Consider the following 24,166-nt stretch of genomic DNA (forward strand, 5'->3'; position numbering starts at 1 on the left):
AAATGTAACTTATCATATTCATTAGAAAATAATTCATTTATTGTGAACAATCGATTATTCATCGTAAACTTAATAACTTAATAACGTAAACTTAATAACTGAGACGCGTTTTCGCGCTTTCAAAATGGTTTCTGACAGAGTGAGGCAACAAGTGCCTACTATGAACAAACAGGAAAATTATTAAATTTATAATGAAGCAACCAAGAAAAATAATTTATGGTTGTGCATAAATCTCAGGGCATTGCTTCTGTCTCTTATACACATCTAGATGTGTATAAGAGACAGGTTGAAAGAATGCTCTTCCATGTGCCTTGGGAAGAAACCCCCTATCGTGAAATTAAATACCATAAATAAAGTGCGCATATTCTATTTTTCATTTACTGCATCTGATAATAAATATTCATAATCCAAAATTCAAGCAAATCTGTTCTCTATTGAAGGAATTATGAGTGTCTGGGTTGAGAAAAATTATGTTTATTGTTTTTAATTAAAAAATAATTTTTGTAAAAATCTGTATTAATTCCTGCTGCAGCATATCAATAATATCTACTCGCATATTAAAATTCAAGCAAATTCGTTCAGTATTGAAGGACTTATGAGTGTCTGGGTTGAGAAAAAAATATGTTTATTGTTTTTGATTAACCCTTTCGTGACTGACGGGACTGTGGTGTCCCGCTCAATATTTTACCACATAACTTGCATACAGCACAATATTTGAGGCGCAGCTAACTACAGGGACATATAAGAAACATTTTTCACCAAAATATAGCAACATCTGGCATCTTTCGTGGTTCGCACCGCAAACGCAAATGTATGACGTCACCATTTCAACCATCAACAAACGCATGGAACTAAAACAAAGCTTAATATAAAGGAAAAACTAAAGAGGTGACGGAATTACCCACAATGTTGGAATATATCGCGTTTACCCTACACATATTTATGACATATTTTTCTTGATTTTCATTAGTAAATTTACTATGTTATGTTCAGTATGTTGTTACACTTAGAGTCTTAGCTACATCACCTACATGAACTTTGAATCAACCATCAAAATCAGATCAGAGCTTTCATTTCACACTTTTAAGTTTTAACTTTACCTAATAGTTTGCACAGACTCATTCATTGGTCCCATTGCACTGTCATTTACTGTTCTCTTATTGAAATTTGAAACAATTCAAGTTAATCTTTGGAGATTTCTACATTTTTTATATTAAATTTGTCAGGCTAATTTCCATCATTTTATTAGGTATGACTTTATGAGTAGGTACCTAATTTTATTATGAGTTGCCTAGTAGGTAATTTTATTACGAGTAAATGTGCACAGTGCACCGGCATCGTTTGGAAATATTGTGAAGTGCTAACATTTACCAGCAGTTCCAGCACAAAAATTATCATCTGCTGAAAGCCTGAAAGCTGAACAAAAAACAGAATTAGCTTTGAAAATGATTGGCCTTGTGGCCCCTTACATTGCTAAAGAGCAGAGGAATCGGGCAATTATCTGCAATTCTATTTATTGAATCTGAATGCGGAATTTTTTCAATCCTAGTTGGTCTTCTCCCAGCCTCCCAGGCTCCCTAGACCCTAGTCCCTGATCCCTCATTGGCCCAGGCCCAGAGTCCCTCTTCATCTTGTCTTAGTTTCAATAGAAGTAAAAAACTGCATAGCTTCTTATCATTTATTAGCACAAAAAATCTCAGAATACGGAGTTTAATACGGCTTACATATTATTTTCAAGAAAAACTACGCTTCAATGAATTTAAACAACAGAGCTCTTCATATTTCAAATTAATCTTCCAGACTTCCACTGTCCACATATGAAAATCATGTAGCCTACAACTCAGAGGTAGAAGAAGTTTCAGAAGTAAGACCGCTTCCTGTCCGTTCTTTTCGAAAATTTGCCGAAAAACGGGAAACGGCTTCTGAACCGCTATTGCCAACCGGTTTCAGTTTATCCGGTACCGGACTTGTTCCAACCTCTGACAAGTTCTGCGGTTTTTATGGGCAGGTTTTCAAGCACTCTACCATCTCTAAATTAGCAACTGCACGTCTGACTCGAGTTTTCGTTGGTGGAACTTTCTGTGTCATCGCTCTGAACAATGTAGACAACTCGATCACGATTGTTCCAAGGCAAAAAACCTCGTTCCCCTGTGAAGCAGTTTTGACCTGCTTGCTGGAAAATCGGATGCCCACGCAAATTATTGCGATATGGGTGGTGTTGAAACCCGCTACAACTTTCATCGTATGTGAAGTTTGGTGTACTTTTGGTTGAAGATGATTGCACTGGCTTCTACAAAGGTTGCTAAACCTTGTAAATTTTTGGTCTGACCGGTTCCGATTCTCTGACGTCTCGTTCATCCTATTTGACGGGCTGCTTTGGAAAGCCAGCTGAGGAGTAAGTCTCTTCACTGGAAAAAGACGTTGGCCGGCGTCGGGCGAGCGAGTAGCTTTGTGCCGTAGACCAGGAATGATGGCCAGCAGAGGGGGGGGGGGTTATTTGAAGCTGCTATAAACCTTTTCATCTATGGGGTGTATTCGGACTGTTGAGCAAATTTCATTTGACGAGCGTATTTCAAAAATTCTAGGAACACTGGAGGTAGCTCTCTGCAAAGTTCGTATTGATTGACACGTTTCTTGAGAAAGAGAGCATCCTGGTACATCTTTGCTTTGTCTTGCAAGTTGACTTGGCTCCACGGCAGAGAGCCTTTGGCCAGGAATATTGCAACGTAAGACAGGCTTTCGATATCATCTCTCCTAGACATGGAGATGCCTTGTTGCGTGTTGATCGACATGTAAGCAAGCGTGCCTCGAGTTCCCTGACGGTACAATAATGGGACGTGCTGTCCGTTTTTGTCTAGATATTTTCGGCTCAAACCAAAGTCTACGATGAAAATTTTGCGGAGAACTTAATCCATGATGGTTCCTGAGTCGAAGAGGAGATTTGTGGGTTTGATGTCTGCGTGAACGTAGCCAGCGCGATGCACTGCCTCAAGTCCTTTCAAAATGTTTGCAATCATACAGCAAGTTTGCTATGGCTCAAATTTGCCGCCTTGTTCTTTCTAAATGCTCCTCAGAGTGCGGCCTTTTAAGTCCATTACTAAAGCTTAGACACCATTTTCAATATGAACAATTTTAGCTGCTGGTATTTCAGGAGCGAATCCGCCAGGTGCTATTCGATGAATTTCATTAATCACTTGACTCTCATGTTGCAATAAACTTCGGTTCTTCGTTTCGAATTTGAGAGCAAACTCCTCATGCGATCTTTTGTCCTGAACATGGAACACACGTCCGTAGCTGCCTTCCCCAATAACATCCAGCACCAGGTAATTTCCAATTCGGTCCCCAGGCCGAATACGGTGTACGTTCGTCGCCATCGATCCTAGAGCACAAAATTTTTACCGTCCGCTTTAAATCATATCACCAATGCTCGATTGGCGCGTATCACGAATACAGAATTACAATCGCAGCTATTAGTATCAACCTGCAGTGCTCGTCAGTTCCGATGTGTTTCTACTACAGTACAATAGAAGTGAGGAAGAAACTATATTATTATTAGGGAATTCCGCAAAGCTAGCGCGTTTCGAATATCTAAATTATTTGGATCACAAGGTACGCGGAGGATAAAAAGTATATGAAATCCAACTTAGCAAGTCAATCTTCATTTCATGCAAAAAATGCAAGGTTTGTTTGTGACTACTGGATCATAAATATATGTAATAATGGTAAATTATATGTTACGAGTGTAATGCAGTCCATAGATAGTATTAAATATATTCCTCAGCAGCAAATATTTTGCACTTCTACAATTATTTACAAATTGAATGGAAGCATCTCGATATCACGAGATGCCTTCATATAAACTCAAACTTGATGTCTTAAATGTTTTAAAAAGAAAATCATAGGATAATTTAATAGAAATATGATTTATGATTGTATATTAGATCTTTCTAACAAAACAGATGCTTAATTATCATAAATTTTAATGTACAAAATGACGGCACAAGAACGTGAACGCAACAAAAATATTTTAGCAGGTATCGCTTGGCGAAACACATGGTAAACTTTGTCGTCTGCGCCATAAGATGAGGTTCGTAATAATGAGCGCCTTATTTCAGCAAGTACCATTCTTTAGTCATTAAACACTTAAAAGCTGTCATTTTATAAAAAAAAAACTCCGACGCTGAATAAATTTTACTGGCCGCTCGGAAATTTGGGTTTCTCATCTTCAGAAGTCAGGCTTTGTCAGAGCGAGATAAGGGTTCATCCGCAACTGCCCAATCGTCGCTGAGTGAAATGTTACTGTTGTTTTCTTATTTATTTATGGTGTCCTTATTTCTGTAAAAATTATGAAATTACGTCAATTGAGAAATAATTGTTGCACACTCATGAATATGACCAAGCCAGGTTGCGGTAATACATAGACTCTTCAATATTTGAGCTGAAAGGTAAAATTTTACACTGTAAGAGCGAAAAGTAAACTTCCGATTGAGGTTAACCAGAGAATGGTATGCTTCAGGAATATTAGGAGTACGGTCGCATTGTAACAGAATTAAAATTGCTGGATAATATTTACGTCTCATTTGTATGGTGCAAACGCGCAACTTGAATTTAGAAACATACTTTCTGGATTCGTCCAACAGTAACAACCGAATCCTGCATCAGTGGCAATAAGTGCATTTTGGGTGACATTTGCGGCCGTTGACTCCACACTGACACCCGCCAGAGACGTCGCCAGTCCCCTGTCAGGAAATCCATATCCGTGAGTTGTGATACCTTTAATAGCATTAGCGGTTAAAGCTAAAATTGAGTTTCAGTATAAGTTGATATACTGAGAAGTTGTTGCTATCTGTAGAATTGGAGAAAACTCATCAAACATGGAATATCAGAGGAATAAAATGGTGTAAAAGCAAAAAATAACCTTGCAATGTAATTATGAATTATATTATTTTCGGCTCATGCACGATGGCTCTCACACTCGCGAAGACATTGTAAGCTAGCAAGATAAGAGGTGCTGAGGACAAATAATCTATAGACCATAGGCAACGTATATGCATTGAATCTTATTTATGAAGTTTCGGCACAAGTACATGAATATTGAATTTAAGTCAAAATTTGAAACTAAAATAATATCCAATTCGATGTGCATTTAAGCGTTACAAAAAATTCTGTAAAAATTTACGACACCAACCATATATATAAAACGGCCTTCACGCAGCATAAATCAACATTGTAGTGCTACATAAACCCTAGTAGCGATTAGATTTGCAAACATTTTAATTCTAGCTAAGCAGAAGAATAAAAATTTAATGATCAAATTGTGTAAACTTTATCGTTTCATTCGAATAAGAAATTGTTACATAAAATAGGTGCTCAAATAGCACGAATTTCTCAGGTTAGAGTTCTATTTTGTTTTCCATTGAGAATTTATCAGTATACTATATAATTTAATACACAATATTATATTATATATAATATATGCCTTTTGATCTACTAACGTCATCTGAAGAATTGTCCGACTTTTTGATAATTTAAATCAACGAATTATCTGGTCATTAATCGCACTCGTATAAATCAACAAATTCTGCCATCTAAAACTAATATAAAAAATATAATATACAATAAAAACACAAACCTTGGGTCCCCATCTGGGTCCTCGCGTGACCCAGATAGCACGAATTTCTCAGGTTACAGTTCTATTTTGTTTTCCATGGAGAATGTATCAGTATATAATATAATATACAATAAAAACACAAACCTTGGGTCCCCATCTGGGTCCCCATGTGACCCAGATAGCACGATTTTCTCAGGTTAGAGTTCTATTTTGTTTTCCATGGAGAATATATCAGTATATAATATAATATACAATAGAAACACAAACCTTGGGTCCCCATCTGGGTCCTCGCGTGACCCAGCAGATCTCAGTGCGGCACATCGGGCACCTCATCCAGTCACAGCCCCACTTGCGCATGAGCATCACGCTGCACTGAGGACACTGCATCCCGTGGCCCCCGGCGATCATGTCCTGAAATTAGTGAAGAAATCAGGAATTTAAAAGCAAAGAAAATACCACAAAAATTCACCATATCTTTGAATTTTTTGTGGTATTTTCTTTGCTTTTAAATTCCTGGTTAACTTGCGATTCAAGCGAACAAGTGATTTTAATAGTGAAGAAATATAACTCAGTACTCACTGCAGTCAGTAACAGAGAGCGCATTTTCTCGTCGACGAAAACGTGAAGTCACGGACAGACGGACAGACAGACAGACGGACATGGCAAGCACAATAGAGCCTTTTTAGCGCATTTTCTCCTTTATGGAAAAAAGGCGCTGTTGTGCTCGTCATGTCCATCTGTCTGTCCGTCTGTCCGTGACTTCACGTTTTCGTCGACGAAAATATGCGCTCTCTCTGTCACTCACTGCAGTGAGTACGGAGTTATATTTTTTCCATAAATGAGAAAACGCGCTAAAAATAATTCATCCATCTTGTGATCACGTCCATAATAATCTGAAATTTGCAAACATATCATGCCCTGGGACATGCATCCACGACCGCCGGCCAATATACCCGGTAATTAGTAAAGAGAGCCTTTTCGAGGTATGCATCATGTGGCTATCATATGTAGAAGTTAGGAAAAAAATTTATCTCGGTCCCTACAGCCTGTGACCACAACGTTTATATTCTGAATTAGTAAAAATTTCGCCTATGGTTATCCTTAAAAAAACAACGATCATTTAAAAACAAAGCAACTAATTATGTTTTTGATTGGTATTGCGAAGCATATATGAACTGCTGGCTATCTAATTACAAATAAAAATGATCAAGTTAATTACCTCGAAAAACTTTTGCGTCATTAGCGAGTCGATGTCCTCTTTTTGAGCAATTAAATCTTGATAATTCTTGCATGACAGACCAGTGTGTTGCGCCTGTAATAGCGTCAGAAGATATTTGTATCATTATAAATTAAAACAAAGTAAAGGAAATGACAAGTAAATTCACTATGGTTTAATTGAAAACTTATAAGAAACTAAATATAGCGCCCCATCATCATTTTAAAAATTCTGCAAAATACAAGTTTCATTAATCATCAATGATTGTTTCACCGTATCAGTGATTGATTCGCCGAATCGTCTTTCGTTTCGCCATTAATTTCTTGGCTTCAGATGTGAAGTGGAAAGTTAAGTGATGTAAACTTGTTTATGAGCGGGGAGCTTCAAAAAGTTCGTGGAAAATCTACACAACTTAAAATTTATTGAAAAGAAAATTTGGCCAATGCGCCAGAACGATCCTGTATCAATTTTTTTATCGTGTTCTCACATGAGCCATTTTATTAGTGTCACATGCGAGGGAGGCTGATTTAAGCGTTAAAAGCGACAAAGGACGAGAGAAGACGAGTCCGTTTGAGTGCGGGTTCAACCCGTTTAAAAGGTCTCGTGTGCCTTTCTCTATTCGATTTTTCTTAGTAAAAGCAACAACCGGTCATGCAACGATCGAGGCATCTGCCGAAATAGAGGCCAGTTCCAACATCAATTTCATGGTTGGATCAATTAGAGTGAGTCAATTCTTGACTCTCTGGAATAAGTTTATGGTAACAGTGCCTCAAACAGTGCGAAACCTAAAAATGAATTAGTCGTTTCAGAAGCGAAAGATATGAGACCATAGATGACAACTGCAGAGACAGGAAATGCTCATCAGTTTGCGAGGAAAACATTAATGCTGTCCGTGATCTCATTGAAAGTATAGGCGAATAACCACCGAATCAGTAGCAGAGACTCTCAATATCTCCGTGGGTTGCGCACACATAATTCTGGTGCGCACCTTGGGACTGAGCAAGCTATGCGCATGATGGGTTCCAAGGCAGTTACCCCCAAATAAGAAGGAATCAAGGACCGAAAATTTCGAATAAGTTGGTTGAGAACCCTGAACTTTTTCTATCGTGGATTGTGACCATGGATGAAATATGGCTCTACCAGTAAGTAGGATCCCGAGGATAAAACTCGATCGTTAAGCAGTGGTTGTTCGACCGGGAGGAAGTTGGCCCGTCAAAGAATAATCTGAACGTTAAAAATTAAAGATTTCTAGGCTTCAGAGGGTATTTTGTTATTTGATTTCCTCGAAAACAAGTAAAATATTACAGCTGTTCATTATGAAGAAATTTTGATGAAATTTTCCAGGAAAATCGCCGAAAAAAGCATTGAGAAGCAGCATCGGCGCTCACTCGTCTACCACCTCATTGCACTCGCACATGCGGCGGTCGGCACACAGGGGCTCTGCTACGCGAATCTCGATGGGAAAATTATCTGGCATCCAACTTATTGGACTGACTCAGCCCCATCCGACTACTCTTTATTTCCAAAGTTGAAAAAATCATCGAAAGGCACCCAGTTTCCATCAAATGTAGCATGGTTCAAATTGCATCACTCAATTTTACACAGATGGACTTAAAGGCTCGTATATCAGCGTTCACACAGAAATGTATCGACCTAGATAGAGCTAATGTATGAAAATATGTCTTATGACTTATAATTTTCTAATGTTTTTTTTTCCACGAACTTTGTGAATTTTCCTCGTACTTGAAGGTTGATCCGTTTGAAAACACAATAAAAGACCGAGCAAAATAGACCATAAGTGAGAGCAGCAGACAATTTTATTATATAATAATTAAAAGGCGAATATATATTTTAGATGTCGCTTTTAATTCACATTATCTACAAATTAGTCATTGAATGAATTGTCGGCAGTGTTTTTGCAACTTTTGTAGGTTGAAATGAAATAATTATTTATGTTTCAGGACCATCGGGCATTTTAAATAGAATCCTGTTATGATGGCAAAAAAATGGTATTCGAATTGATGAAAGCTAAATTAGGTGTCATTCGTTGAATAACCAATTAACAGTTCGCCGATACTGGAGACCAATGTTGTTGGCAATCTTTAAATTAATTTAATTTGATCAAATTTAAAATAATAACCGTATGTAAAATAAATGTTCTTTGTCTAAGGACAGGCTTTCTGAAATCGATCAATGCAATTTTTAACAAGACATAACATAGTCGGCGCTGGAGAAATAGGGCCACGGCCTGTTGGTGATTCATGTTCTTTTCGTGAATTGCTCACAGGAAATCTAAAAATTGGTCTATTCACCAAAACTTTTCATAACTGACGCTGCAAAAATATACATCTTTATAAGATAAAAAATGTCCATTTTTACAGTCGGTTGAGACACTCAGTCTTGAACAAAACATTAGAATGTAGGCCCATGGTCTGTTGGTGACTCATGTTCTTTTCGTGAATTGCTCACAGGAAATCTAAAAATTGGCCTTTTGACCAAATATTTTCAAAACTGACGCTGCAAACATACATCATTATAAAATAAAAAATATTTACTATTACAGACACTTAATCTTAAACAAAACATTATAATGTACCATACCTGGCAGGTGAGACAGTTTTGTTTATAGCACACGCTGCACAGGAAGGTGTTCACGTTGTCCTCGTATACGCAGAAACCCGGACAGTCCGGCGTCTTGCAGTGGAAGACATTCTGCATGGCCACGGCTGCTTGCTGCACGGACTTCTTGAGATGTGCCTCGTATTCTGCCGCTGTCACCAGCTGAGAAATACATTGCGTAACGGCTTCAAAACAGTTAGAGTGATTTTATATTATAAGGATCAACGCTTTATTGGGACTTACCAGTTTAATCCAACTTTGAATTCACTTCTATCATTTCCTCAGTTACTTTTAAATCAAGAGTTTCCACTATTGATTTTACTGCAGGCAATTCTTTTTCGAGATAGTTGATATGCTCCATGACACCCTCCCCTCCGAGACCCATAATGAGGTCGAAAATGATCACAGAGTATGAAATTTTGTGACAATTTCTGGAAAAATGGTTAAATATCTCCCAAATTCTTATTACCTTCCTGAAATGATACATAGAACATTGAATAGGTATTAAAAAGGAATATTTGTATTATATTATTATCATTATTGTATTATTATTATTTATTATAGAAATAATTATTATAATTATTTTAGTAGTCTACTTGTAATTTTTTGCGGGCATGGGGTTATTTATGATCATATTTTGGGAAAATTTGTGGATGTTAAATTTTTTACACAAATTATTTTCTACCGAAGTTATTCATTGTTTCTTTCTCAGATTTTATTTTTAATCCTACCATTGTAATTTTAAACCTTATAAACACGTCTTATGACAAAAGACGTTCGAGGTCAAATGTGACCCCATTTGGTACTCTGTATATAGTACGGGAGGTTCTGGGTCCCGGAGGATTAATAATGTATTTTTAATGGATAACTTCAATATTCATTACTACCGCACACATAGCCTATGATTAAGCACACAAGCTATGGCCTGACGGCGGAATCACAAATCGCAGAGACCAAGCCTAGAATGCACAACGTTGCATCATTAAGCAGAAGAAACATGTCTGATAAACAATAAATAACAACAATAATGTGTGCAAAACATGATCGAGGTTCAGGCGCTTGCTAGTGGCCTAATAGTTCCATATGAATTACAGTGCTCAATTCGATGTGGAGAGTGGAGCAATCGATGCAAGTGCGCTTTCCATTTTATATATTGCAGTTGTTTCTTTAAACTCATGTAATTCATTTTGTGCCATAGTGAGAAAGAGAATGCAGACGCCCTCGTCAACCTAGCACTCTCAAAACGTATTCTACGCAGCGTTCATGGTTTACTTGGCGATGCGGTTGATGGTTTGTGAGTCAAAACTGCTTCTGAAAAAAGTAAAAGCTGCTGCCGCAATTTGTGTTAATAGCGGTTTCAGCGTTTATTAGGCCGAAAGCCTGTTGCCGATTCTCAACATCCCAAAATATTCACAGCTTGTTGCGGTCTCGAACGCGCAACTCATTACTTCAATTTTGCTTTGCTAAACCGCCCGGCCTCCACGCCGATTCTGACCTGAAACTGGCGCACATAGCTGGGATCGAACCCGCGCCTCTCTGCTCCATTCTTGCTACTTTGAACTGTAACCACTGGGCCACCCTGCCGTGTTAAAAGTTTCTTGTTCCATAACGAAAAGATGTAGATGAATTAGGTGGTACGAAACGAGATAACTAAAATGGGCGTTCCGCCAATCACGCGAAGTGCCCGAGTGGCTGTCGAGCGGACATAAATGTCAGTAGAGAAGGCGAGCTAACTCACCGCTTTAACTTCTCTCTCCTGGATGGTCGCATCACACGAATACTGATGGTCGCGGTAGAGGCACTTAACGGCCGCTGTGTCCGAGTAGCGCACGGCGTTTGCCAGACATTCTCTGGTGAGAAAAACATGTCATTTTAATTACATTAAAATAATAACATTAACATTTTTGCCATTAGTATCCACACGTTTTATCGGAGCTATTAATGGGCACAAGGCTTTTGGATGATTAGTGCCATTTGCAAAAGTAGTGAAAAAATTGAATTTGGAGAATAAGAGAATTTTTCGTTCGAAATCCCTTTTCTATTATCTTACATATTTAAGAACAAACGAATTACACTTCAAAAGATAGAAGCTGCACAATTCTTTATAATGCATTCTTTTTTTTACAAACAATAACATACCTCTTTCATCGAACATATCTGAATAAGGAAGAAAAATGCTACACCCTTGACGTATCGCTAATATGTCTAATTGCGTATATGTCTAATTAAATACCCTGACATCGATTATATCAACTCACCAACTGCATGGGACTGAAGTTCTGACTGAATTATTGTGGTATTTATGGCTGAACAATCTATTAAGAGCAGCTCCAGCAGCTATCTCAATCAATCGTCAGCTATAGAAAGATCGGTTCCAAAGGCCGGATCCCTTGTGAATCAAGTCACGAAAAGTTCATGAATCGGCAACAGGCCATGGGCCTATTTCTTCAACGCCGACACTTCTATTCTATTCTATTCTAGATGAGGCAAACACACTCATGCACTCAATATAATCCGTATGAAGCTATACGAGTCATTCACTGCCAAGACTGCTCTGAGTACGTATGCTTTATCTTATTGAATTGGTTTCAACGATATTAGCTTGAAGTGTAGTTAGTTTAATGAGATAAAAATATTTGGAGTCTCAGCAGGTGTATAAAGAATTAAGTCAAGTTAAGGGGAGCGTCTTGGTCCAAAATCGACAATTTAGGCTTTTCCTGTTTTTAGTCTCATCTTAAAGCTGACATTCTGACCTATCCAACGGTACCAAAACCATCTCTGTACGTTGATTTATGCGTTCACGACAGATCCCGAAAAGGAGGGGGTGGGGAAGTTTCTTTCACATTTAAGATGGGGAATAATTCCCGCAGTGCACTATAAATCACTTATCTACAGACACTCAGCTCCAGTAACCTTGCTGCAGTCGTACGGGGTGGTTTTTGCACCGTCGCTCGTACCATCCTTGACAGAAATTGAGCTCCAGTGTCGTCTAGTCTCATTCCTTGCAGTGTTGAATGCTGATTTCGAGGCGCCCGGGACTTTATTGGGCTCTACTGAACATTCACACTTCTTGTCACTGGAAACCTATTTACTCCTACAGTTTCGATGCTACAGCAATGAGACATATACCATTCGATTCGCAAAGAAAAGATCTACAAATTGTTGTAAGCGTTTTTCTAATTTCGTTATAGTTTGTATTTTATTTTGCAAAAAGGGGGGGTGGAATGGGGTAAAATCGAAAAATTTCCGAAAAATTTACAAAAAATGCTCCCACACCCACAAAATTGGAAATTTAAAAAAACGCCTACAGCAATTTGTAGATATGGTCTTTACGCATCGAATAATACGTGTCTCGATGTTGTAGCTTGAAAATCCTAGGCCCGCTGATATTTCTACAGTACCCCCTTTTTTGTCCGTTTTCTAAGAATTTCTCGTTTTCTTTCATTTTTTTCGAAAAATTCACATGAACAAAAAAGTCTTAGAATTTCGTTTTGCATACGTGTATTAAATTTCGAAGTGATCCGTCCGTAAATAAAAATTTTTTTTTCGGACCAAGACGCTCCCCTTAAGCTCTGATTCAGCTAGATAAGGCTTCTCATATCTCATGAATGTAAAAATAAAGTTAAAATTCTTACAGACGTTATAACGGTTAGTGCACAAAACGTAAAGAGAAGTAGATTGTCAGTGAATTGATAAAAAACAAGCGAAACCCTGTAGATTTTAGCGGCACTCACACAAACAAAGCAGTTGGGGAGCCAAAAGTAGTAGCAGAATGTCGGAAAAATTATTAGCAAATGATCACAATTCCGATTGCAGCCGTTACGAAGACAACTCTTATTTCGTATGCACTTCTCCGATGTGTCTCTTTCATGGTCGAGGATATGAAGACTGCATTTTTGGAGCAGAACCTTCAGTAAAGTTCAAATAAAAAAGCCTTGAATGTTCTGTTGTTGAAGCGGCGGTAAGCAGGAAATTTTTCTCATAAATTAGAATTATTCTCATCAAGTATTACATATGATGATAAATACCACAACTATTAGATAATCACTAATACTGCATGGGAAGGACATGATCATTATTTTTGACTTAAAATAGAGAGTTCTGGATGGGAATAACGAGGGTAGTATTTAATTATCGCAGAAAATACTTGCATCCGTGGTGTAGAAGAAACCGTATTTTTTGGTCGACGAGCATTACTTAAACAGCAACAATTCAAGTTGGGGTTATTGTAAGCAACAAAAAACTGCTGCTATTCGGGTTATTTAGATTATTACTTCGCAATCACATATCATAAACTGAGATTTAATACATATTTAACGGCACATTCTAATTTAAGTTTTGCCTCTAGCAGGAGAGGTTCCTGTATGAAGGTTCAATAATACATACTGGCAATTAATGATCATGAAAAATGTTAAAATTATGTATATTTACGTAGTCGAAAACTCGAGAAATACGTTACCTGCAAAAGACATGCAAGCATTCTCTCAGGACGACCCCGGCGTTGCGTGGCACTACAGTGAAACAAACTCGGCACTCGAACGATTCATTGCAGCTGACCAATGCGTTCTTCTCAAGTGCGGAAACCGCTGTGCCCAAGTGCTCTGTAACCTAAAGAATAAATCAATATATTATTTGACATTCATAGAATTGTAATAATTTACCCGTAATGCAGCAGTGTAAACAAGGAAATTGATTTATAAATGTTTCCGTTATCACCCTTCGGTATTTCTCGATTGATTAACTTGAGTTAACTTAACGCTTCCTCCCTACGTGGGTCCCTTGAATCACTGACCTGAGGTTGACCAGCGTTGCAGCTGCTGGCTCCAGGGACCTCGGGCTTCTCGGCTCCGCAAACTTCGCAGCCCGGGCGACCCTCATTATTAACAAAGGTGCATTGCTTACAGCTCCATCCATTTTTGGCTGGAGACGCCGGAATCTCTGGTTCAGGTTTTCGGGAATCACTGGAAGCGCATTTACCTCTTTTCATTTCAAATTTATCGGACTTGGCTGATTTAGGTGACCGACTTTCCGAATAGGTGGTATTTGGAAGGTCTGTCGATGAAATCGTTGTGTTTGTTTCGGTTTCGAATTTCGACCTAGTTTGATTCGCCACATTTTTGGAGACGGGTCCCGCGGGCTTCTTATGTCCAGTGATGTCACTGTCTCTCGTTCCAGCCTCGATACCAACGATTTTCTGCAACCCATTGTTTTTGACCAATGGAACTGCTTTCTTTGGATCTTGATTATCAATTTTTGAAAGATAACCCTTGGAATCGAGTTCCCTTATTTCTCTTTTGATTAATTCATTACCTATAACTGGATCCTCAGCGGTGATGGCAGAAGAGCCGATATTCTTTTTATAAATATTCTTAGCTGCTGCGAGGGGTGAGACCAGCCGGCTGGGTACTTCATTTCGTGGATGCGGAGATCCTTGATTGCTGGAAAGTTCCGGCTTAGGTGATGCTTCTCTTTCATTCATGTCATCGGACTCTTGATCCTCTTGGGGATCAGTGGTGTAACTGGAAGGTGGGGCTACGAGGTACAAGAAAACAGGACAGCCCTCCCGAGTTACTTTGTGCTGCGCGAGGGTCGCTTGGTCGTCATCCGCGAGGCGGCGTCCTAGGATCCAACGCTGCACCTCAGGAGGGAATCCGAATGCAGCGTAGACCTGATGATACGACATGGAATTTATTCGCGACCGTCTGGTAATGATAATTATAATGCTTCTAAGCGCTCTTGAGTAACAACAATTTAAAAAGTATAAATTTATATTTATATACTTTGAAATGATTACATCTCATTTCAACAATTACTAGGAAAAATAATCGTTTGAAATCGCACCAGATTTGCAACAACGTAAATATGTCCACGTAGTCTGAAAATTGTCGATTTAAAGGTTTGGTAAATCATGTTAGGAATGGTTTAATACATTTTTTTAACCAATCTGCTCCTAAGTAAAATCAGTATTGCACAGGAAAATCATGGCAATTCTGTTTCACTCACGCGTGCGTCATTAAATTAAGTCATCTTCTAAAGAGCTTGGAGTGTTGTGCCTCTCAATATTATTAGGACATATTGTGCGCAATTTTTAATGTAGTGCTATATTTGTAATGTGCTAACAATCACAGGTAAGTTGAAAGGTAAATATGGAAAGCATGATTTATTTATAACATGGCATGAACGGTGATACTTAATCCTTCACGTGCGGACAAATTTTTAATTTTGTTGACATGGCTCACCGTAGAGCGCAGCTCGCCGACGGTCATGCTGGAACTAACATATATGGGCAGAGGCCCTCTGTGACTCGCCCTGTCTTCAATGAACAGCTGCACCCTGCAACAAAATTACAGAAGAAGCAATTTTCAAAATAATTTTTTGAGCATTAGAATTAACTTAATTAAATCTAGACCGCCATTGATTTTAATTTGTGAATTCCATGTGCATATGAGGCGGAAATGCAATATAGGTTAAGTAATGGTTATGCTATGCAAAGTGTAGCACAATTTTGTTTAGTTCGTTGGGGAAGGTGACACATATTTTCACTGATTTGTTAAGGTTATGCAATACTAATTTTTATATTTTATAAACAAAAGTTTCCGAATGGAGTTCCCTCACGATTAATTACCTTTCAAATTATCATTATTTCTATTCATATGCGCGGCATATTTAGCTTTTAATACATACCTGAAACTTGACGGACCAGCAGCTAATTCAGAAGGCTCAGACTCTATTAGCTTCGAAACTGTGTCGGATTTAACTTTTCTTCTTTCAAAGGAGGTTTTATTATCTCTTACTATCACAGTATTATGTAAATCTACATCTGCAGTCATACTTGAAGACTGATGTTCTGTCTCTGATTCAAAACCAGGAGTTACGAGTCGATTTTTATTCACAGCAGGTTGTGAATGCGGATCTGGAGCTGTCGGATGGCTATGATCAGCCGCTTGTTTCGTATCGTGTTCTCTTTGTGGTGGATATGTGACATTTGATGCTTGGCTTGAGTCCATGGAAGCAAATTTCGAGTCATTGGCTTCTTGCGTATCGTTTTCATCTTTATCGGAACCTGCAATTTTACAAGAAGCGGCAAATTCCGCAAGTTCTCGGGAAATACTTGTGGCTTGACTGCTGCTGCCTCTCTCTATCGCAGATTCCAGTTTCTTGATGAGGTAGGTCATCTTCATGGCGTTGGTATCACTCCAACATGAACTTTCTGCACTCATTGTTGCTGAGTAGGAAAACACAAGTAAATGGTCAAGAAGTTTTGCTAGCATCGAATTTCAGTATTTCTATTAGATTTAGTATATTACTGTTAGGTGAATACCGAGAGCTGTTCGAAACAGGAATATATCAATTAAATATTATATGAAATTCCATTCAGAATAAATCTAGGAATTACACATCAGTAATTCGAGACAGACAGAAACAATTATTATTGTCAAATAATTTTAAAAATAATTGTATGGGAGCGCGTTTACCCAATGTCACTTATGAATTTTCATTCCTAAATATAGAGCTATATTAGGGCTTGCGCTGTTAAAAGTTAAGAAGAAGCGTAAAATATAGTATGTTTCGATGTGTTGCTCAGTAGCTTAAAACAACAATTTAATTTGCATGTTAGTGGGAAAATACCAACTGAATCGTGGAAAATTACGCTTGATTCACACCACACTGCCAGTCACGGTCATGTTAAATATTATTTAATGAATTTCCATAGAAGCATTCACACCAACCGTGCCAGTCACGGTCAAGTTCAATATTATTTAATGAATTTCCATAGAAACATTCACACCAACCGTGCCAATCACGGTCAAGTTCAATATTATTTAATGAATTTCCATAGAAACATTCACACCAACCGTGCCAATCACGGTCAAGTTCAATATTATTTAATGAATTCCATAGAAGCATTCACACCAACCGTGCCAGTCACGGTCAAGTTCAATATTCTTCAATGAATTTCTATAGAAACATTCACACCAACCGTGCCAGTCACGGTCAAAGCAAAAGATATGTTGACCGGGACATGATTGGTATGCAGTGTATTTTTTAATATTGGTATGCTGGGTATTTTAAGAATTTGTAAATTGTATCTTTAACTCTTACATATTGGCAATTTTGTCTTGTGTAAAGTAATAAAAAAATTATGGACCTCTTCAATAAACGTTGTCACATTAAGTTCATGAATTAAACAGCGAGGAAATTAATTATATATGGGATAGCGACTCAAATTGCAAATGAAAAGAATTCATTAGGAAACTAATTAAAATATATATTTATTGATGGAAAATATAACCTCTACCTTAATATATAGGTAGTTTCATAGAAAATAAACGAAGACATGATTTACAAGTAAACATTGGGACTGGCATATGACAGTTTAATGTGAACCAAGCGGTAGGATTATTCGAAATCCCCTTTATAAGCACGAAAAATTAGTGCTACAGAAGTCAAGCGTTAACTCGGTTTAAGGTTTTTTTTAAGATAGGAAGGAAATAAAATAATCGTTTGGTTTTCATATGGCCATATCTTATTCATGGATGGTAGCTTTTGAAACTTCTTGCAAAGGACGCGCCGACAATCATGCTTGTTTACAAAAATCATGAATTGCGACTGGCATATGACAGTTTAGTGTGAACCAAACGGTAGGATAAACATACAGTAATCGAAATGTTCATAACACGCACGAAAAATGATTGCTATTGAAGTCAATAGTTAACTCCGTTTAATTCTTTTCAATATAGCAAGAAAATAAAGTATTCGTTTGGTTTTCATATTCGTATTTGTTTAGTTTTCGTATTCAAGGATGGTAGCTTTTGAAACTTCATGCAAAGAACGCCTACAATCATACTTGTTTCCAAAAATAATGATGGTTTATTTAGCTGCGAGTCTAGTGAAACGATGTGATGGATAAATATTAATATTGAATTGTAATGGAAAAAATTGAACGAAAAAAAAGTGAACGTGATCATTATAGGCAATATTTTGAACCAATGTGCAAAGATTAAAATACAATTCCAGTCATCGAATATAAAAGTTTATTAGCGTGAATAATATCTCTATTCGAATAATGTTTCAAGTTGTATCGGAAAATCAAATGAAAGGATGTTATACCCATTTTCTGTTTGGAAATATTTTTGACGGATCTATTGCAATGAATAAATAAAAATGGATATTTATTTAATGGAAAATTGTATTAATTTTCGAATGATAATGGCATGCTATAACAGAGCATTCAACTCGGCGGCATGCAGTGGAATGTGTTTGTTTCGCATTCAACAATTGCTATGGCCTGAAAATGGTCATTTAGTGTTGAATTTTCAAAAACATTGTAAAATCTATTTTTGGCATCACTTTCATACAAAAGTAGCCCTCAAAAAGTAGTCTTGAATGCTTTGAAAATCTGATTCCAGCAATCAGATTTTTTGGTGAAATTTGATCAAGTCACGTAGAATCCAATTTATAAAAAAGTGAAAGGGCGGCCTAATCGACACGGACTTGAAATGCACACTCCAAATAATAATTATAGGCATCAACGAATCCTTAGTGCTTTAAAATTTGGTGGACTTATGATATCAATAAGTTTTATTCCACGTGGATTTTTATCAGACATGTACTAAATTTCGAATTTCTATAAATTTTGTGCTTAGCACTTTCTTTCACGGTTGTTCCACCTCAAAATCAAATTATACTCTTCTTGTGTTAAGATTTTCGAAAAGCTTTCAATGAAACTGCAGTAGCGAAGTCTATCTAGAGGAAAATTTGAGATAAAAAATAACGAGTAAATGAAAAATGAAGCAGGTTAATTCTTCGTTCACGCGCGCTTCAGTTGAGTGGGATGGGGCGAGTGGGAGTTGAGTGGGAGTGTTGCAATAATTAATAGATACAAATTTCTACAATAAATGTTATCTACTAAACTGGTAATGTGGATGTGAAAAGCTGATTTCACTTATACTCTGTCTTAAGAAATTATGCTTCTGATTAAATTGAACAATTCCCTCCACTATTTTCAAATTTCAGCAGGGTATTAGACAATAATCTTCAAATAATAATTAATTTCAACGCATTCGGATCGAATTGAAATAGAATTCAGCGTAACGTTCGTAATTCCTTGTAAGTCTATTTAATTTCAATGTTAAAGAGAAGACAATTAACTAGGCGCTAGACACGACACACAATACACAATAGACGTACAATGAGTCAGTGAACAGGTACCTAAGATAACGATCAAGTCAGGGAAATGGTTGTAAGAACCTAACTTATTTTTCCAAGCAGGTTGGAGGAATTAATTTCGGTAATACATCATTAATCTCACCTTTAAGATCGTCAATTCCTTTTTTGAGAGTGAGTCGACGCTTGAGCTCTTCCGCAGCTTGCAGTTGTTGGCTCTTGTTCAGGGAATCTTGGTCACCGCCACTAGTTTGAGTCATGATATTTCCTGAAATATTAGTTTCAGCCTGATTGAAGTCGTTAATGACATCCACAGACAATGCGTCAGCAAAATCTTCAGTCCCGTCTGAATCACAGTCTGCCTGACACGCTTCTTCAAAGTAGACATTTATGGGGGAAGCTCTCTGGCTATGCACGGCTTCTATCTCTTGAAACTCGGAATCTTCTATCAACTCAAACGAGTTCGGTAGCACAGAAAGCGAGTGATGTATCTCTAAGTCTTCCATAACTGTTTCTTCTACCGGAGGGCTATTCAGAATTTCCGGCTCATCGCCGTTAATGTTTCTAGAGGGAAGGGCTGCAGGTGTTGACACTCGGGCATCTCGCCCCAGGTCATTGCCACTGTTGGCGGTTGTAGCGGGTTTGTATTTATTCTCAACATTTGTATTAGAATTTGCATCTGAAATTCGACTAAAATTGAAGGAAGAGCTGTTAACGTTGTCTTTAGTGTGGATAATAAGCTTCCGTGATGGCTTGGCTACATTTGGCTTGGTAAGTTTAGGTCTCAATCTCTCCACTTCCGCCAGTGCTGCCATTTCGTCGAACTTTGAAATTGCAGAGGAAATATCAATGTCAGGATTTTTCAGCGTTAGCCTTGCACTTCGACCATTTTTTCCTCCTGAATATTTAATTTCATTGCAAGGTACTTTGTCTTCAAAGAGACTGGTTTGGGTTTTGACCAATCCAACGTTTTTGTTTATATTCCGTGTCTCTTTTTTATTCAGTTGACAATCAAGTGCAGTTCCAGGCTTCTGGTCGAATACATTAATTGTATTCTTCACCGCCCCAATCGGACTTAATATCAAGCGTTTTCGGTTATCACGTTTGTAGAAGTTCCTATCATTGTTGTACTGAGTAAAAAATGAGTCAATTTCCTTGCTTAATTCCCTGTCTTGGAATTCTAATCTGGTTTCAACAATTTTTGTATTGTTTTTTTGTATTTTAGTTGCTCCTGCTGTTTCAAATTTACTAAGATTTTCTTTAAACTTTGCCACACGAGACTTTCGAACTTCGTTGAGAGCTGAATGCAAATCTGCTGCTGATGATTCATTCTTCCGCTTAAACTGTGAGTATTGTTCACTCGTATCGACTTCTGATTTTTCCTTTACTTTGTTGAAAATAACAATTGGATCTTGAGTTGCCTTACCGTCACTTCCACCGAAGTACTTTTTGAGTTCCAATTCCCACCGCGCTTGTCTTTCTGATTTCAGCACCTCAGAAATAGGTCGTTCACTCACAACTTCTTTGCTTCTTACTGATCTTGTTAATATTTTGTTCGCAGTTTCCTGATTTGTATGATTTGAGAAAGTGAACTGGGGTGAGTCGTCATCTTCAGAAACTTCTCTCTGAGGCGAAATAATTGAACCATCTTCTCTAATTCTTGTAGGATTCGTTGGACGTCTAGAAGAACAAGCTTCGCATGTAATCTTCCATGACAAGTTAATTAAAGTGCAGACATTGCATTGCCACCGTAGCTTTGCTTCTGGTCTAGCATTGATGTCCAGCGGAGGAGGAATGCTGTTTTCCGAAAGTAAAGATGTGTTATCCGACACATTCTTTGGAATCAATTGACTTAGTTTGACGTTGCTTTTTATGGCATTTGCATTAAAATTATCCATATTATCACTCATTCGTTTGTAAAATTGTTCTTTTTTCTCTTCTTCATTTATCCGCTGTATTTCTTGTTGAACATCTGCAAGTTCTTCCATTATTTCTCTTGCATAGGAAGTCTTGCAATTATTCTCACAAAAAGTTTCAGTTCGAATACTAACATCTTGATAAATACCGTCCATATTTTGAGTAGTGATTGAGTTAAGATCGCTGAAAAAATCATCTATGGCAGTGGTACTAGATGACGTCACTGACTCTGAAGCTTCTAGTATAACGGACACATCGGGTGCGAACAAATTGTTCATTCGTAAGCCGAAGTTCTTGGGGGCATTGGAGGCGATTCTATCAGAATTTGTGCGCGTTGTAATGCCTGAAAAAACTCTCGACTGTTTCCCTGTCGAAGGTAACTGTTTCAGTGCAAGTGGTGTTTTGATGTCCTTGGCTAAGTTATAAAATTGTTCGGCGTCCAAATTAGCCATTTGAATCAAACTTGGGCATTGAGCATGAGAATTCGTAAGTTTCCGTCTAGCTAATTCATCCAACTGTGCCGTAGTCGGTTCAGAGGGTTTACTGCTGTGAGGTTTTCCAGCAAAATCTCGTGGTGTTTCTATGTTTTTGCTTCTAACTATAGCTGTTCCGTGTGCTTCATGGTTGTATCCCGTTGAACTTTTAGATTTACCTATAAATGAATTCGTTTGCTGACTATCCGTTGAATCTGAAAGTTTTATTGAAGAATTGTGCTCTTTTTGTGCCTCTCCGGGTTTCCCCGGCGTATTGTAGTACGTATGATCAGCGCCAGAAGAAGATTGACTCACGTCTTCTTGCTTGAGGTAGAGGGTTTTCGGAGGGTTCGATTCTACTGATTGACTTCCACTCTCAGGCTGAACTATTTTCAATGCTGTATCTACTTCAGCATCTAGCTGGCCTGCTAACATGGAAATTTGTGACTTGCGTTTAGTTCTGCAAGATTCAACTACTTTTTGAAAGATGGATTTTTCATTCTGACTTGTCCTGCAATGATTAGGCGAATTTGTCGAAACGGCTATTTTGCCGTCGTTGAATTGCAACTCAGGTCTCCAGAACTCGTAAACTTGGTCAATTACATGGTCGCTTCTCGATGAAGATTTGGCGATCTTACTTTTAGTCCTTCGTTTATACCAAGGTTTCGAAAATTTTGAATTTGGCTCAAGATTTTGAGTGCTCGAGAACTCGTGGATGCTACCGTTTTGGTCGATCCGGATAGATTTTAGAGAAGTGGTGCTACTGATGCTACAGCTGGAGCTATTTTGACTGTTCGTACTCCGGAGAGTCGACGTGACTGAACGAGCTGTATTCTGCAGACTAACAGAAGAAGTGAACATTTCAGTAGACGTTAAAGTTGAATGAACTGTAAAAGTTTGCTGCGATGCTCCAGATTGTGTGATTGGAGGATCGGGGGCCTTTCTTTTGGTACGGCCTACTTCCTTACCGTCCTTTGAACCCAGCTCCGCAAGATTGTTTTTTGCATCACTAGTACAATTTATGTTATCATAGAAAGGATTAGTACTTGTCTCATTTGAAGTATTGACTGAAATATTATGGCCGCTTCCTTCGTCGCATAAGTTTGGAGGCTGAGGCGCACTTCTCTTTTTAATTTCGCTTGAAGTCTTAGCTTCACCGTAACGCAAAATTCCACTGTCATTTGTGCTGATTTTTGAAAACCTTTTATCACATTTAAAAGAATTTGACCGGGGCAAATCACTTGGTCGATGCTTTTTTTCTGATGATCTTTCAAATGATTGATCGAAAGTATTCTGGTTATCTACACTTCTGCTCTTACAGAGCGGCACAAAAATATTGTCTGGAATCGAACCACTAAGAGTGGACGCGCTGTCGGTGGTCGTTCTGCTGCAAGTGCCCAGAGAATCTGAGCGTCGCACTTTCCCCTGGAACCATTTGAATATTTTTAACAACCCGTTTTTCTTGGGAAGGGATTCGTTGTCACAACTTCTCGCGTGGCAGGACAAACGACTTCGTCTTTTCTTTGTGTCAGGCACTGGACCGAATGGACTTTTTGGTGCTACGTTGCTCATTGTGATGTCGTATTTACGGCAACAAGATGAAACCTCCGTCATGAAATTATTTTTCATAAATAAATCCTCAATGCGGATTTCTTCCATAACACTTTCTCTTCACATCTTGAGTTACGGTAGAAGAAGTGTTGCATTGATCAACCCTTTGTCTATTGATTCATTGCCGTCTTCATTGCCATAAACGCTAAAAGACCTTATAAACAGAGTTACCGCTACTAGAAAGGGTAAACAAAATGCACTGGGAATAACAGTTCGTTCAATCCACGATAACACATGCATCTTTTCTTCACAGAATTTCTGATGCTTAAAAATTTCAAAATAACGTGGAAAAAGTTATCGAAATTTGTGGGTTTGTGAAGATCTATATTTTGCTATTACTTTTCCCGATAATATCTGAAAATTGGAATTTAACACATTGAGATTCTAATTTTAAAAGTGTAGAAATAATTTTTACTGTGGTGAGAATAAGTATCCTCGACGTCACAAATGGTGTTTCCTAGTTCATGGACAGTGAAATTAGTGTCTTCAGGGTTAAATTGTACCAATTATATTACATAGATGAGTACTGCCTCAAGTTTCTAAACAATGTGC

At 38.0% G+C, this 24,166-nt stretch overlaps 2 protein-coding genes across 3 annotated transcripts; both read right to left on the minus strand.

The window, feature by feature from the left end:
• Positions 1 to 1,673: 1,673 nt before the first annotated feature.
• LOC108673157 (casein kinase 1-like protein 2) lies at positions 1,674 to 3,387 on the minus strand. The gene is made up of 2 exons (XM_047884306.1): positions 3,113 to 3,387; positions 1,674 to 2,905 (listed from the first exon to the last, which is right to left on the minus strand). The coding sequence occupies exons 1-2, from the start codon at positions 3,372 to 3,374 to the stop codon at positions 2,523 to 2,525; spliced, it is 645 nt and encodes a 214-aa protein (XP_047740262.1). The 5' UTR covers positions 3,375 to 3,387; the 3' UTR covers positions 1,674 to 2,522.
• A 533-nt stretch (positions 3,388 to 3,920) lies between these two features.
• On the minus strand, positions 3,921 to 23,969 carry LOC108673167 (serine-rich adhesin for platelets). 2 transcript variants are annotated; one of them, XM_018160954.1, is made up of 11 exons: positions 19,759 to 23,969; positions 16,131 to 16,671; positions 15,686 to 15,779; positions 14,239 to 15,114; positions 13,906 to 14,054; positions 11,185 to 11,296; positions 9,429 to 9,608; positions 6,831 to 6,923; positions 5,879 to 6,022; positions 4,658 to 4,739; positions 3,921 to 4,594 (listed from the first exon to the last, which is right to left on the minus strand). In XM_018160954.1, the coding sequence occupies exons 1-10, from the start codon at positions 23,660 to 23,662 to the stop codon at positions 4,659 to 4,661; spliced, it is 6,174 nt and encodes a 2,057-aa protein (XP_018016443.1). In that variant the 5' UTR covers positions 23,663 to 23,969; the 3' UTR covers positions 3,921 to 4,594; position 4,658. The 2 variants fall into 2 exon arrangements, with proteins under 2 accessions (XP_018016443.1, XP_018016444.1); XM_018160955.1 differs by having other exon boundaries at positions 3,921 to 4,739.
• Between the last annotated feature and the right edge of the window lie 197 nt (positions 23,970 to 24,166).

This window comes from Hyalella azteca, unplaced genomic scaffold, assembly GCF_000764305.2.
Source record: "Hyalella azteca isolate HAZT.00-mixed unplaced genomic scaffold, Hazt_2.0.2 contig15125, whole genome shotgun sequence".
NCBI lineage: Eukaryota > Metazoa > Arthropoda > Malacostraca > Amphipoda > Hyalellidae > Hyalella > Hyalella azteca.

Excerpts from the sequence above, each read along its gene's own strand:
- LOC108673157 (XM_047884306.1), bottom strand. The coding sequence starts at position 3,374 with ATGGCGACGAACGTACACCGTATTCGGCCTGGGGACCGAATTGGAAAT. Across the intron at positions 2,906-3,112 it reads AATTGTTCATATTGAAAATG|TTCTCCGCAAAATTTTCATC; the intron begins GTGTCTAAGCTT and ends TCATGGATTAAG.
- LOC108673167 (XM_018160954.1), bottom strand. The coding sequence starts at position 23,662 with ATGGAAGAAATCCGCATTGAGGATTTATTTATGAAAAATAATTTCATG. Across the intron at positions 6,023-6,830 it reads TGACGCAAAAGTTTTTCGAG|GACATGATCGCCGGGGGCCA; the intron begins GTAATTAACTTG and ends CACTAATTTCAG. Across the intron at positions 4,740-5,878 it reads GACCCAGATGGGGACCCAAG|GGGACTGGCGACGTCTCTGG; the intron begins GTTTGTGTTTCT and ends ATTTCCTGACAG.